Here is a 12,164-nt window from a genome sequence, read left to right as displayed (position 1 = left end):
TTGGATATGTGGCATTAAAATTTTTTTTGTTTTTCCTAAACAGGAGAGATTTGAAAATTTTAAGAGCTTGTGCTTCCTTCCTGACCTTCATTTACCCACCAATACGATGGCTTTCTTTACCCCAATGTGTAGATGAATTTGCAGATGTCATGTCTGGTCAGGTATGTTTAACACAAGAATTTAAATAGTATAGTTAATTGCTGTATCTATTGTATCATCCAGAATGAACCACTGTGCTTATAAAAGTATAATTTTGTGACACAACAAACCAACTTTTATAGGGCAGATTACAAAAGAGTGAGTCTGTCATTTCACTAAGGCTCTGGGTGTCTGCCTGCACATGCAGTGTTGCAGGATAATGATAATTTTCTTATAAGGGATGTTGGTGCATCTGGGCATTTGAAGATCATGAATGGTGGCAAATTATAAGCAGTTTTGTTGGTACAGAAAAATTTGCATTTTTTTTTTTATCAAAGATGCTTTCATTTCCAGGTTAATCTTAAAAAGGAAGCTGAGAATATGGAACTTTTCTCTGAAAATTTTGCAGAAGTTACTGCCATCAAATTTCCAAGACCTCTCCGGCCGTATGTTACACAAAAAGTAATGTATTTCTTTTGCACATTTCTCAATATGTTGATGAAATATCAATGAAATACTCCTTGTCTTATTGTACCTTATTGTCTATAACTATATGAAGTACATACCTTTGCATTACAAATGACCTTTCAATAGTCTTAGTGAGCCAAATCAAAACCAGAATTGCAAATTACCCAATTGATGGTTAATAATCAGTAAGTATTGCAGTCACTTAGGGTGCACCAACACTCTCACTTGCTAGGGCTTCACTTTCAGCCTGGCCTCTGTTAAGGTAAACTTATTAGTAACTGTATAGTTATTAAGGTGCTAGCTCATTCCTTGCCCCCTTGTTATTCCCCGAAACTTGGAATCCCAGACCCAGTTGCTCAGTAGTTCACTGGCTTCAAGTCACTTAGAGTTGATGCTTTGGTAGCAGTAAGTTCTTCCTGCCATAATATGGGTTGCAAGTGCAAAAACAAATAGAGTTATTTAAAAACAATGCTGTATATATTTCCTTGCTCAAACCCAGCACTTTACTGGATGAGCTTTTCTCCCAGACATGCTGAGCTTTCAGACTAATGAGACAACACTTAATATGACTTAACATTATCTGTTGATAGAGGGACTTCAGAGCCAAAATGCCCAGTTGGTGAGCTGGATTCTACATAATTTTTCCTGTTTTAGTGTCTGGAATAGGAGCTGATGCATCTGAAGTGATGGGTTTGTCCATAAAAATAATTACTAGCTTCTTCTTCTTCTTCTTCAAATTAACATAGAAAAGCCAATGTATGAAACACCAAGATTATTTTTAAAGAATTTTTGTGTATGTGCAAAATGGTGTTTTTTTTTTTTTGTACATTTCACAAGTAAAATTGTATCATTTGGTAGTAATTTTTGTTAAATCATGATCAGGTAATTGTGGAAACATTCGAAGAAGGTGAGGGAATGAGCGAGTTTATAGGTACCTCTGGTGAAGATAAGCCCAATGACTTGAGGATTCGTTTGGCTGAGATAGGCGTTGATGCTCTTTTAAAAATGGTAAGCTTTTTGTAATAAGTTTGTTTGCTTAATATCTGTAACATGAAACAAAAATGTATATGTTTTTCCTTTAGAGTATGCTACTGTATATTTTATTCAGTAGACTTCCTGTTTGCTATCTGACATCGTTTGGCAGAAACAAGTTCACGGAAAGATTTTATGTACTGTCATAATCAACATTTTAATTTCAGGGTTTTCTTAACTGTCGTCAGATTCCCCCCATCCCACTCAGGGTGTAAGTTCTGAGGTTGATGTAGAGTTAGATAAGACACAGACGAGTAGGGAAAATAGGGTAGGAAGAGTTCAGGAAGAGAAGTGAAAGGTGCAGTCTTCTTGGGGTTTGGGTTTGTTTGGAGTTTCTAGTGTGACGACTTCGTCTTGGATCCATCTTCGGTTTTATTCCCTGCTTCGAGTTCTTTACAACAGAAGGTTTCTAAGTCCGTGGTTCATTGTTCGGATGTGGTTTCAAGTGTGTCGGGTAACGGGTTCTGTAGTGTTGGAAAATGCTCCTTCGTCCTCGAAGGTTCCTTTTCCTTCTGTGGATAAGTTGGTTCGTCTTGCAGTGGTGGTAATTCTGGTGATAGTGTTTTCAATTTGGCTCAATATAATGCAGAATTGTTGGGTTTGTCACAGGGTTATGTATTACTAGTTAGGCAATGTTTTCAATTTTGTGTTTTCCAGTATTCACAATCATGTCTTGAAGAATTTTCCTGAGTTTGCTAGTGATGTCTGTCAAGATTATCAAGGGGGAACAGAGTCGGTCTAGTTTCTTTCTTAAAAAAAAATTATAGCCTCTTCTGTTCCTTCTGAGTTTTCCTTTTTCCCCGATTTCTTCTAAGCCTTCCAATGTCTTTACACAATCTTCTTTATCGGGTCACTCATCAGTCTTCTCTCGCTCATCTTGTTTTCTTTGCCATTAAGTCAGCAGAGCAAAGAATTTTCATTGGTTCAATCCTGTAATGTTGGAGTTTTCAGCGGCTCCCTCTCTCTCTTCGGGGTTGAGGTAAGGTGTACCTTTGGCAGGGGCTGTCTTCTTTAGCACCGTACACGGGTCCTGTAGTTTTCTCAGGCTTCTGGTCTAGATGCTTCACAAGCGGTTGTAGAGTCGTCTGCAACTCTGTATTTTCATCCTTTACTGGTTTTAAAACATAATGTGTCCTCCATGGTTCTTGCGGATGCTACGGCTTTTGGCGTATCGTCTACGTCATTGTTGAGTGTATCAGTACCGATGGTGTCCTCAGCCTCTCCTTTTCACTAGAGTAGCTGGTAATTTTCCTTCTTTGGTCCCCATTGGTTCCGCAGCTCGTAGCTTGTCCTGAGAAACACCTTTGAGTACTGGACCAGTTGGTAAGTTCTCCATGTGTCCAACGCCGGCGGTAGGTGCTCCGGTGGTTATTCCGAGTGTGGCTGCTTTCTTTTTCTCCTTCTTCTGCTTCTTTCTCAACTTTTCCTGCGGCTATTTCTGCTCCTCCTTCTAAGGTGTTCAGTGTGGGGTTGGCTTTGGTTCCGGGTCAGCAGGGAGTTCTTCCTCTCTCTCCCTTAATCAGTGTGACTTCAGCTCCAGATACCCGTCCTGGTGCGGTGTTGGTTCAACTGGCGTTAGGTGGATCAGGTGTTGCGGCCTCTCCGCTCGCAGGGGTGGGCGTTTGTCGCCCAGGTGTTACGTCATCGTCGCTGGGTGGTGCGGGTTTTGCGCAATCGAGTGCGTCTGACTCGAGTTTTGTCATCAGCTTTAGTTGGTACAGGGTTTGCGCAACCGCATTACAGTTGGCTCAGGTATGATAGGGTCAGGTATGTCAGGTGTTGGTCTCGCACATCCTGGTGTAGCGAGTTCCAGGTTATCAGGTGCAGCTCTTGCGGGTGGTCATTCTGGCTCTTTTCCTGTTCTGGTTCAGTTGGACCAGTCTAACAGAGAATGCTCTTTTGAAGAAGAGGAGCCAGTACCAGATATAGGTTTTTTCTCCAGCGAATGAAAGCGAGTATAAGCAGATGGTGGACTTTATCCAGTCTCTCTATTTGCAGTCCAGGCTCCTACACAACCAAACTAAGCAATGTTTGAATCATTTTATGCAACTAAACCAGTAGTCTCCCAAACATCAAGTAAACCGGTCTGGTTGGCCAAGTCGGGCGGGTGTTGAGGGAGGTGGACTCTAGGTTAACTTCTCATATCGGGTTGGGTAGACAGGATTCAACCTTGCTTCCTAATCGGAAAGGGTTCTATAGGGTAGCGGGTAACCCTCTCAACGAATCTGTCGAAACTCTTCTCTCTCGGGTTCCGTCGTCAAATTGTTTGGTAGTGGTTACATCTCATGAGGCTTGAATTTTTGTGGACACTTTTCGCAGCCAGTCTGAGGCCTTGTCCCACTCTTTGTGGATGTTGTCTGGGTTGATGGGGTTTCTCAAACAAGTTGGATATACTTCCCCCCGATCCTGTACTGTTTGACAACCTCATCACTTCAGTTTCGATGGGGTTGGCATACCAGGCTAACATTTCGGCTGGCTGTACAACGTTCTTTGGCAAGAAGAGGAGGGACTTCTTTTTAAATCATCTTTCGCCTCACTATCCAGACATACATAAGAGGGTTCTGTTGAGGGCTCCTTTTTGTGCTCTGCAACAGTCTTTTTAGAGAGGAGGATGTCTCCTCCATGGTCAATTTCGTGTCGTCGTCGTCAGCAGTAGCGTCACAGGAGGCTATGATTTGTGTGACTGCTCAGGGTTTAGGTAATGTGGCCAGTATGACGAACTTTGTTGCTTCTAACTCATGTCTCCGGTGTCGGCAATTATGCATTGTCAAGGGTACAGAATGTTGAAGTATCTAGCCCTTGGCTGATCCTTGCCTCCTCTTTAGAGAAGCTAGTAAGGGCGAGGGACTTCTTATTGAATCTATGCAAGATACTAGGAATTCATCTAATCTTTGCCATGAGTTGCCTGGTCCCAACACAATCTGTAACCTTTCAGGGATGAGGATTCTCTCTCTTCCTTGGGGTTTTTTTTCCCAGCCCTGGAGAGGATCCAATCAGTCCTTCAGGGAGTAGGGGTGTTCCTGTCCAACCGGGAACAGCCGGTACCAGTTTGGAGAAGCCTCTTAGGGAGAATGTCTTCTCTCTCTCTCTCTCTCTCTTTTTTTTAATTCCAGGGTCTCGTCTCCGGATGCATTTCTCTTCAGGTATATCTCAGGAATTGCTGGGACTTCCGCAGCGAGAATGCAGTTATAGTGTGGAGCGATTCTTGCCTGTCGGATCTTCTGTGGTGTTCAGAAGAAGTGCATCTGACACCCGGAAGGTCTATCGACTCCCCTCTTCCCAACATTCATCTGTACTCAGATGCCACAGATCAAGGTTGGGTAGCAACCTTAGAGGAAACTCAGGCTTTGGGCCTCTGGAGGGATTGGGAACGAGAGGAGTCAATAAATCTTCAGGAATTCAGGGCTGTAAAGGAAGCCCTCAGGTGTTTTTTCAGTCCTAGTGCGCAACAGAGTAGTGGCTCTGTTTTGCAACAAAGTAACTCCTAGTCGTATCTGAAGAACTCGGGGATATCAAGATCAACAGAACTCAATACTATAACACATAGAGTCCTGAGAAGGTGCGAAGAATGGAAAGTGTCTCTTCTTCCCCAACTTGTATCAGGGAGTCTCAACATACTGGCTGACTCATTAAGTCTCTCTCGTCAGGTGTTGGGGGGAGAGTGGACTTTGGCTCAGGAGGTAGTATGTCAGAAGGTTCTCCAGAAGTGGCCAGCATCTGTGGACTTTTTCGTGACGAGATTAAACCATCGTCTTCCAGTTTATTTCTCACCAGTGGTGGAACCCATGTTGATAGGCACCGTTGCGACGTTACAAAATTGGAATCACATGCAGGTGTATGGTTTCCACCATTCGGTCTCATTCATCTGGTAATCAGGAAATTCTGGGAGATTGTCAAGACGCCTATGACTCTAATAGCTCCTTGCTGGCCCTACGCCCTTGGTTTCCGGAACTCTTAAGCTCCTTACGGAAGTTCCGATGTTCCTTCCCATGTGGAAGATCTTTTCAGACAACCGCTTTTTCACCATTATCATCCAAACCCTCGCGTGCTGAACCTAGTTGCAGGCGACTGCCGAGCGAGCAACTAGACAGACCGGACTCTCTAAAGCTGTGTCTAAACAGCTTTCTTTCAGCTTGAGAAAGTCAACCCGTAAGCTTTACCAGGTCAGCTGGCCAGTGTATATCAGTTGGTGTCACAAGGAAGGTCATTCCATCTCTAGACCTTCCATAGCCAAAATAGCTGATTTTCTTTTATTCCTTCCGAAAGTCTAGTTTCTTTCATATTTAGTGATTGCTGGCTACTGCTCAATGCTTAGCAGTGCATGTAGTTTCCATCTTCCCGAAAATTTCTAGTAGTAAGTCCATCCATGATTTATTACGTTCCTTTAAGATTAAACGTCCTGTCTTGCTGACTCGGACTCCTCCGTGGGATTTGTCGAAAGTTCTAATGTTAAGACAACTGATTAAGAAGGTTTTTTTTCTTATGGCTTTAACTACAGCTTGAAAGGTGGGCGAGCTTCAGGCAGTTTCTAGGCTGGTTTCCTAGGCAGGAAATGATATGCGGAGTCAGAGGTTAACCCTCTGCCTTGTTCGTTTAGGGTTCTTTATTGGCAAGAGCTCATTACCGGCGATCCAGTGGAGATGCCCTTATGTCCGGTGCGAGCATTAAAAGTCTATTTATCAAAGGTTGAGAAACTCTGTCCGCATACACTTCTCGTCTCTCCGCGGAATTCTTCCCATCCACTGTCAAAGAATGCGATTAGTTACTTTCTGAGGAAGATAATTTCCAGGCTTCTCAGGGTTCTTCTTCATCGTCTTCAAGCTCTGTATTACCCTGAACGCACAGTATTCAGAGTATGGCCACTTCATCTTCTTTTCTAAGGGATTGTTCAGTGTCTTCTATTCTGGAGGTGGCTACTTGGAAGTCTGTATCAATGTTTACTTCCTTTTACTTAAGACATGTTCGATTCACCTCGTCGGAGGGTTATTCTCTTAGTCCGTGTGTAGCGGCTAACTCTGTTATCTAGGGTGCATTCATTTAGCTGAGGTGGTATTCTCTTAGTGCAGAGGTTCTTAGGTTAACCAGATAGAGTATTTCCTTCTAGTCTTTAGAATCTTAGGCAGCAGTAATAGTATAATCACGTGAACTGAGGTTTAGTACGTTTTTAAGTATCTTAGTCTTTGATAATTTCCCTACGAGAGTCCAAGGGGGGTTCTCTGTAGGCTAGGCTCTTTCTTTGGCGCTGAGATACTTCTTTGCTCGTCAGTCATCGGGCCTTATCCGGAGGATCGGCAGCTAGGCACACTGCTTCATTCCCCGCCATACATGAGAGGCTCTGAATAGCCACATGGGAGGTTCATCGTACTCCTCCATACAGGAGAGGTTCTGAAGAGCCACAAGGGAGGTAGACAGACCGAGACAGTACTGACTTGACTGACGATCAAAGTACTCTCCAGCATGTCTCTTCACCGAAAGCATTGATTGGTGTGGTGAATGTATGAAAAGACAGATATCCTATGCAGAGCAGATCAGTGAGCTTCCATCTCTGCAGTTGTAAAAAGGGGGCGTACCGCAACCTAGATGGGTCTCCCTCCAGCATGTCTCTTCACCAAAAGCATTGATTGATATGGTGACATACATTCACATGCAGTATACATTTACACATAGTAGGTTGACAATGAGTTACCTGCTTATTCTCCATTGACAGGTCGGGCTGAATTAGATTGATCCTACATCCATTAAAATTTTGTTAATCAGGCTAATTCAGGTGTTGAGGGAGTGTATTGCAATATGAAGTTTTCATAATAAAACTAATATTGTAATACTTACCTGAACACCTGAATGATTCCCACCCTCCTCCCCACTTCAATTTTTGATAGTGAGTGACTCAGTTGGGGATGTCGGCCTTTGTCGGCTGGTATTTGCAGCAGCGTTGTTAGCGGTGCCTCAGGTAGCTCATTTGACAAGATTTTTCCTGTAGTGCTGGTAATGCTGACAGTTAATTACCCACTTGGTGGGTAAAATTATGGAGATATAGTTTGGGCTGGTCAGTGACCAGGGCTAATTCAGGTGTTCAGGTAAGTGTTACAATATTAATTTTATTATGAAAACTCCATTGTGTTACTTCCGTAACTATTACTATGCTGACCAATTGTTCATCATCCGTTCCGCAGCTTTCTTATTTGTAATATTATCTTCCTACTTCACTCCAGGAATAAAATTTCTATGTACTCACACCTTTTCAAAAACATTCAGTTTCTCTGTTTTTTCCTTTTCACCCAAGCTCTTAAAGGTGAAAGAAATGGTCTGCATCTTCTAAATTATACCCTTCCACCACATTGTGTTCCTCCTTCATGTCCTTAAAAATTTTGGACATCAAAATTCTCTTACTTCATTTACACTTTGTAATCCTCAGCACCTCTTGTGAATTCATCCATTGCATAGTACTGAGTCAGATATAAAATCCATTTTTAATAAAAGTCCATAACTTACAGTAGCATTTTGTGTATCATGTTTCCCAGACAGAAATTCTGTGTACACCCCTTCAGACTGCATGAAAAGATAGTACTGTAGATCTGTGACTTGTATGGCTCGTTGGATGTAATTTTTACCTTCTTTATGATTCTAGGATCAATTTTTCTACTAAGCATTTCAAGGCATTTTTTTTATTCTATAAATTAAGAAAGAGTAAGTAGTATACCATAAGTCATAAAAATATGTACATTAGATTTTACTCCATTTTAGAAAAAATAAGTATTCCTAATTATATCTCATCTGGACTAAAACATGTTAACTCAGTGAAAAAATAAAATATAAATAAAATACAAAAATACAAAACCTGCAGTATTTTTCTGTAAATTTAGCTTGTTAGACAATCTCTTGATTTTATTTTCATTTGAACACAAGCCAGGAAACCCCTTCAGGCCAGTCATTAGTCACATCCCAGCTCCTACCTAGTGGCTTATGGAAAGGCCTAATAAACTTCGTATTCCCCCGTCCCTAATAGGTACTGCCTCCAGTCATATGTCAAACTTATGGAGACCTTTTTTGGCTCGGCCCCCCTGGAGATATCATTGCTTCCCTGGTTGTGGAGAGCCTTTTCGTGAATGTACCAGGAGATGAGAAGATTGGATGTATCCTGGATATGGTGTACAAGATGTAACAATGCCCAGCCTTGGCATTCCAGAAAAAGCCATTCATATGCTGCTGGAGGCCTATACAAACATAACTTCCTTCACTACCCACAACGGCCACCACCTCTAAACTCAATGTGATGGTATAACAGTAGGGTCTGTTAGAGTCCTCTTCATCAACTTTTGTATGGTATTATAGAGCAAAGTTTTCAGCCAGATACCAACTCTACCTGCCCACCACCCTTCGTCAGGGTGAATTTGAAGATGATCAAAGATCTTCCGACAGGCATTCAAGGTTTCTTTTGGCCTCTGGCTCACCTGTGAGAGGAGCAATGAAGGGAATTTCCCTTCCACTTGCACTCCTGTCAAACCCATGAACTGAAAAAGCTAGTTTAAAGTGAGCCCCATCATCATTTGGGATAGCTACCAGGATCATGTTGCACACCTTGCATATGTCCAGCCACCACCCAAATTCATTTTTATGTCTGCTGTGTTTGCAGCAGGTGGTACATGCCATCCCATCAGGCGAAACGTGTACTCTGCAGTCCGCAATATAGCAAGTGACCTTTGAGTCTTGTTTAATAGCAGCCACGAAACACAAAAACATGAGTGCCCGATCTCAGAATGTAAAGAACAAGAGTTACATTCTTAGGGGGATGCCCCAAGGGCAAAGAAAAAATTATTTTAACATGCAGCAATAATGTTATTACTAAATACTTTTCTGTAGGAAACTTGAATCTATGTAATTAACTTTTCTCAGTAGGTAGCTGTGACATATCAGTGAAAAAGCTATACACACAAAAGAACTCTCTGAGCAGAAAAATGTGGAGGATACTTTTACAAAGACCTAAGAGTAATGTATTCACTGGGCTCAGCCTACATGTATCATTGTTACCACATCTGCAGAAGGGTATCATGATCTTGGATTAAGAGCCTTCCATTTATATTCCATCACAATGCCAACAGGGTCACTATTCCAACCTAGACTGGCTATAAGAGAATTCTTAATATTAGTCAGTCTGTCTTATGGAGTCCCAGTAGGACCACAAGAGTAACTCCTTTGAGGGCAAGCAACAGCTACACTATAAAAAAAGATCATAAGACAATCAAGACTACTAAAATTTCAAGAAATACAAATAAAAAATGAAAATTCATGCATAACAGTGCTTGAACAGACATTCATGCAACATTGATTCCAACAAAATACTGTGTCTGAATTAAAGCTGTAATAAAATTAAAATCATGAGAGAAGCATTAATCAGGGTATAAAGTTCTCAGGTTACAACTGCAGTAATATAATTCCTGATATTTCTGCTATGAACCTTACGAGTCCATTGTCTTGGATTATTTCAGTTGTCAACCCTTCCTGATATGCTCAAAGAAAAAGGAAAGTTACAATTAGTTTTAATCAAGACTTCAGGATATGGGCATTCACCATTTTCAGAATCACATTTTAATGTATAATTCAGTTTCCTTCAGATTTGCTTAAATATTCACTTGCCGTAAATCACATTTTCACTCACCACTTTATTTATATTCACATACATTGAATTTCATACTGTTTTGCCAGTTTAAGCTTATAGTCACTTATGGTGAATTTTAGCTCACTTGCCAGTTGTCTGTACAGCTGTTCATGAGATTAGTCACTCAGCCTAATTCTGCCATTGAGTTTTACATGTACATGAGACATATATAAGAATTTTCCTCTGTCAACACTACACATAGATTTACTTTACCATACTTAAACATGATGAGTGGGTATGGAGCCAATAACGACTAAAATAAAATAGAATTCAACATTATCCTTCATTATTTTATTAAGCTTTGTTGCAAAAGGTGATGTTAATAACCCCTCAACTGAAGCTTTAAACTGAGGAAGGTTTATGAGAGACTGGTATTTACACCCTCTGTAAGGGCATGTGTCACCCTATGAAAGAACAAGATTTTCATCTTGGGAAAGTCTTAGCATATAATTTTTTTGATTACCAAAGTAATAAGATCTAGTTTGGCTATGGTTTGTACTCACTACTCACTATAAATAAGGTTTTGTCTGCAACAGTTTATGAACATGTTTAATTTATGTATTTTTTTAATGGGACAATTTTTCACAGATATTCGTAGATAATCTTGTTCATGGAGATATGCATCCTGGAAATATGTTGATTCAGAACATCAGTATCACGGAAAATGGCGTTGAGGAGAAATCTGCTGGAGACATTACTAGAGTAATGATGGTGGATGTTGGATGCGATACCTTTGTAATGGATGTTCAGCCTGATCCTAATCCTCTACGGATATGTCTTCTTGACTGTGGTTTAGTGGCCAAGTTGAGGGAAAAGGATCTTGAAAATTTCAAAGCTGTTTTCAAGCAAGTTGTTTTGGGAGATGTAAGTATTGCATGAGCTTGTAGAACCAGTTTTTTCAAAGCTAAATTTGTCTTCAATACAGGCAGCCTCCGGGTTAGGGTTGGGGTTCCGTCCCCGGCGGTGCGCTTTATAAGTAAAAAATCACTGTAACCCAAAGCATCATAATCATAATGGGAATAAATAGCACTTAACAGCGTCATTACGGCACCATGAGCACCATAAGTCCAGGTAATGGCACCGTAAAGCGGGTAATGGCGCTGTAAATCCACTTACGGCGCCAAAAAATCTGGGTTAGCAGTGCCATGAAGCAAGTGCCATAAGTCTGGAACGGCGTAACCTGAGCCTGACATAACCCGGGGACTGCCTGTACAAGGAAATTTTTCTTGTATTGTTTATTTATTAAATGTTTATTAACACATACTTGATACCACTCGCAACAACAAAGAACTTTATATCACTCGGTCAGTCAAACCACCACTTTACTATTTCCTAGTTTTCTAAAATAGTGCTGAGTAGAACTTTATAAATTTGATGTAACTGGGTGACTTGGTTCTTATAACTGGGATTGCTGCTCATTTGCCAGTAGTAAGTAGCACTTATTTTCTTCCATGTGTTGCTTCACTGATAGGTCATAATTGTTTTGTTGCCTTATGACCTGTGGACATTGAGTGAATTTCTTTTTGTTGTGATTTTAGTAAGGGTGACATAATTTAAGGCTAAACCCTTAAAGCTCAAGGACCCAAAACATTGAAAGCCAGGATAGAAGGAGAGTTAATATAAGTATATTCAAAACTGAAACCAATATGTGAGACTGAGTTTACATAACAAAAAGTGGTTAATGGACTGGAGGTGTTTTTTGGCAGAAAATTGAAGAAAAGTGAAATTTGATTTGACATGACAGCTAGCTAGAGAGAGTGCTCAGACAAAAGTGAGTCCTCATTTAAACCTAAGGATCTCTCTCTCTCTCTCTCTCTCTCTCTCTCTCTCTCTCTCTCTCTCTCTCTCTCTCTCTCTCTCTCTCCACTTT

General features: G+C 41.0%; 1 protein-coding gene across 4 annotated transcripts in view; it reads left to right on the top strand.

The window, feature by feature from the left end:
- LOC136853999 (uncharacterized aarF domain-containing protein kinase 2-like) overlaps positions 1-12,164 on the top strand; it is a 49,515-nt gene that overhangs the window by 30,076 nt on the left and 7,275 nt on the right. For 2 of the 4 annotated variants that reach the window (XM_067129949.1, XM_067129946.1), the window contains exons 8-11: positions 44-161; positions 493-600; positions 1,489-1,614; positions 10,883-11,158. In XM_067129949.1, the coding sequence (XP_066986050.1) occupies positions 44-161; positions 493-600; positions 1,489-1,614; positions 10,883-11,158 (628 nt within the window). The remainder of the gene's footprint in view (positions 1-43; positions 162-492; positions 601-1,488; positions 1,615-10,882; positions 11,159-12,164) is intronic. The other 2 variants (XM_067129947.1, XM_067129948.1) reach the window with 1 other exon arrangement.

The sequence above is a fragment of the Macrobrachium rosenbergii genome, chromosome 28, assembly GCF_040412425.1.
Source record: "Macrobrachium rosenbergii isolate ZJJX-2024 chromosome 28, ASM4041242v1, whole genome shotgun sequence".
In the NCBI taxonomy this organism is placed as follows: domain Eukaryota; kingdom Metazoa; phylum Arthropoda; class Malacostraca; order Decapoda; family Palaemonidae; genus Macrobrachium; species Macrobrachium rosenbergii.
The sequence above is the reverse complement of the archived record's forward strand: the minus strand, read 5'-3'. Positions and strand labels throughout refer to the sequence as shown.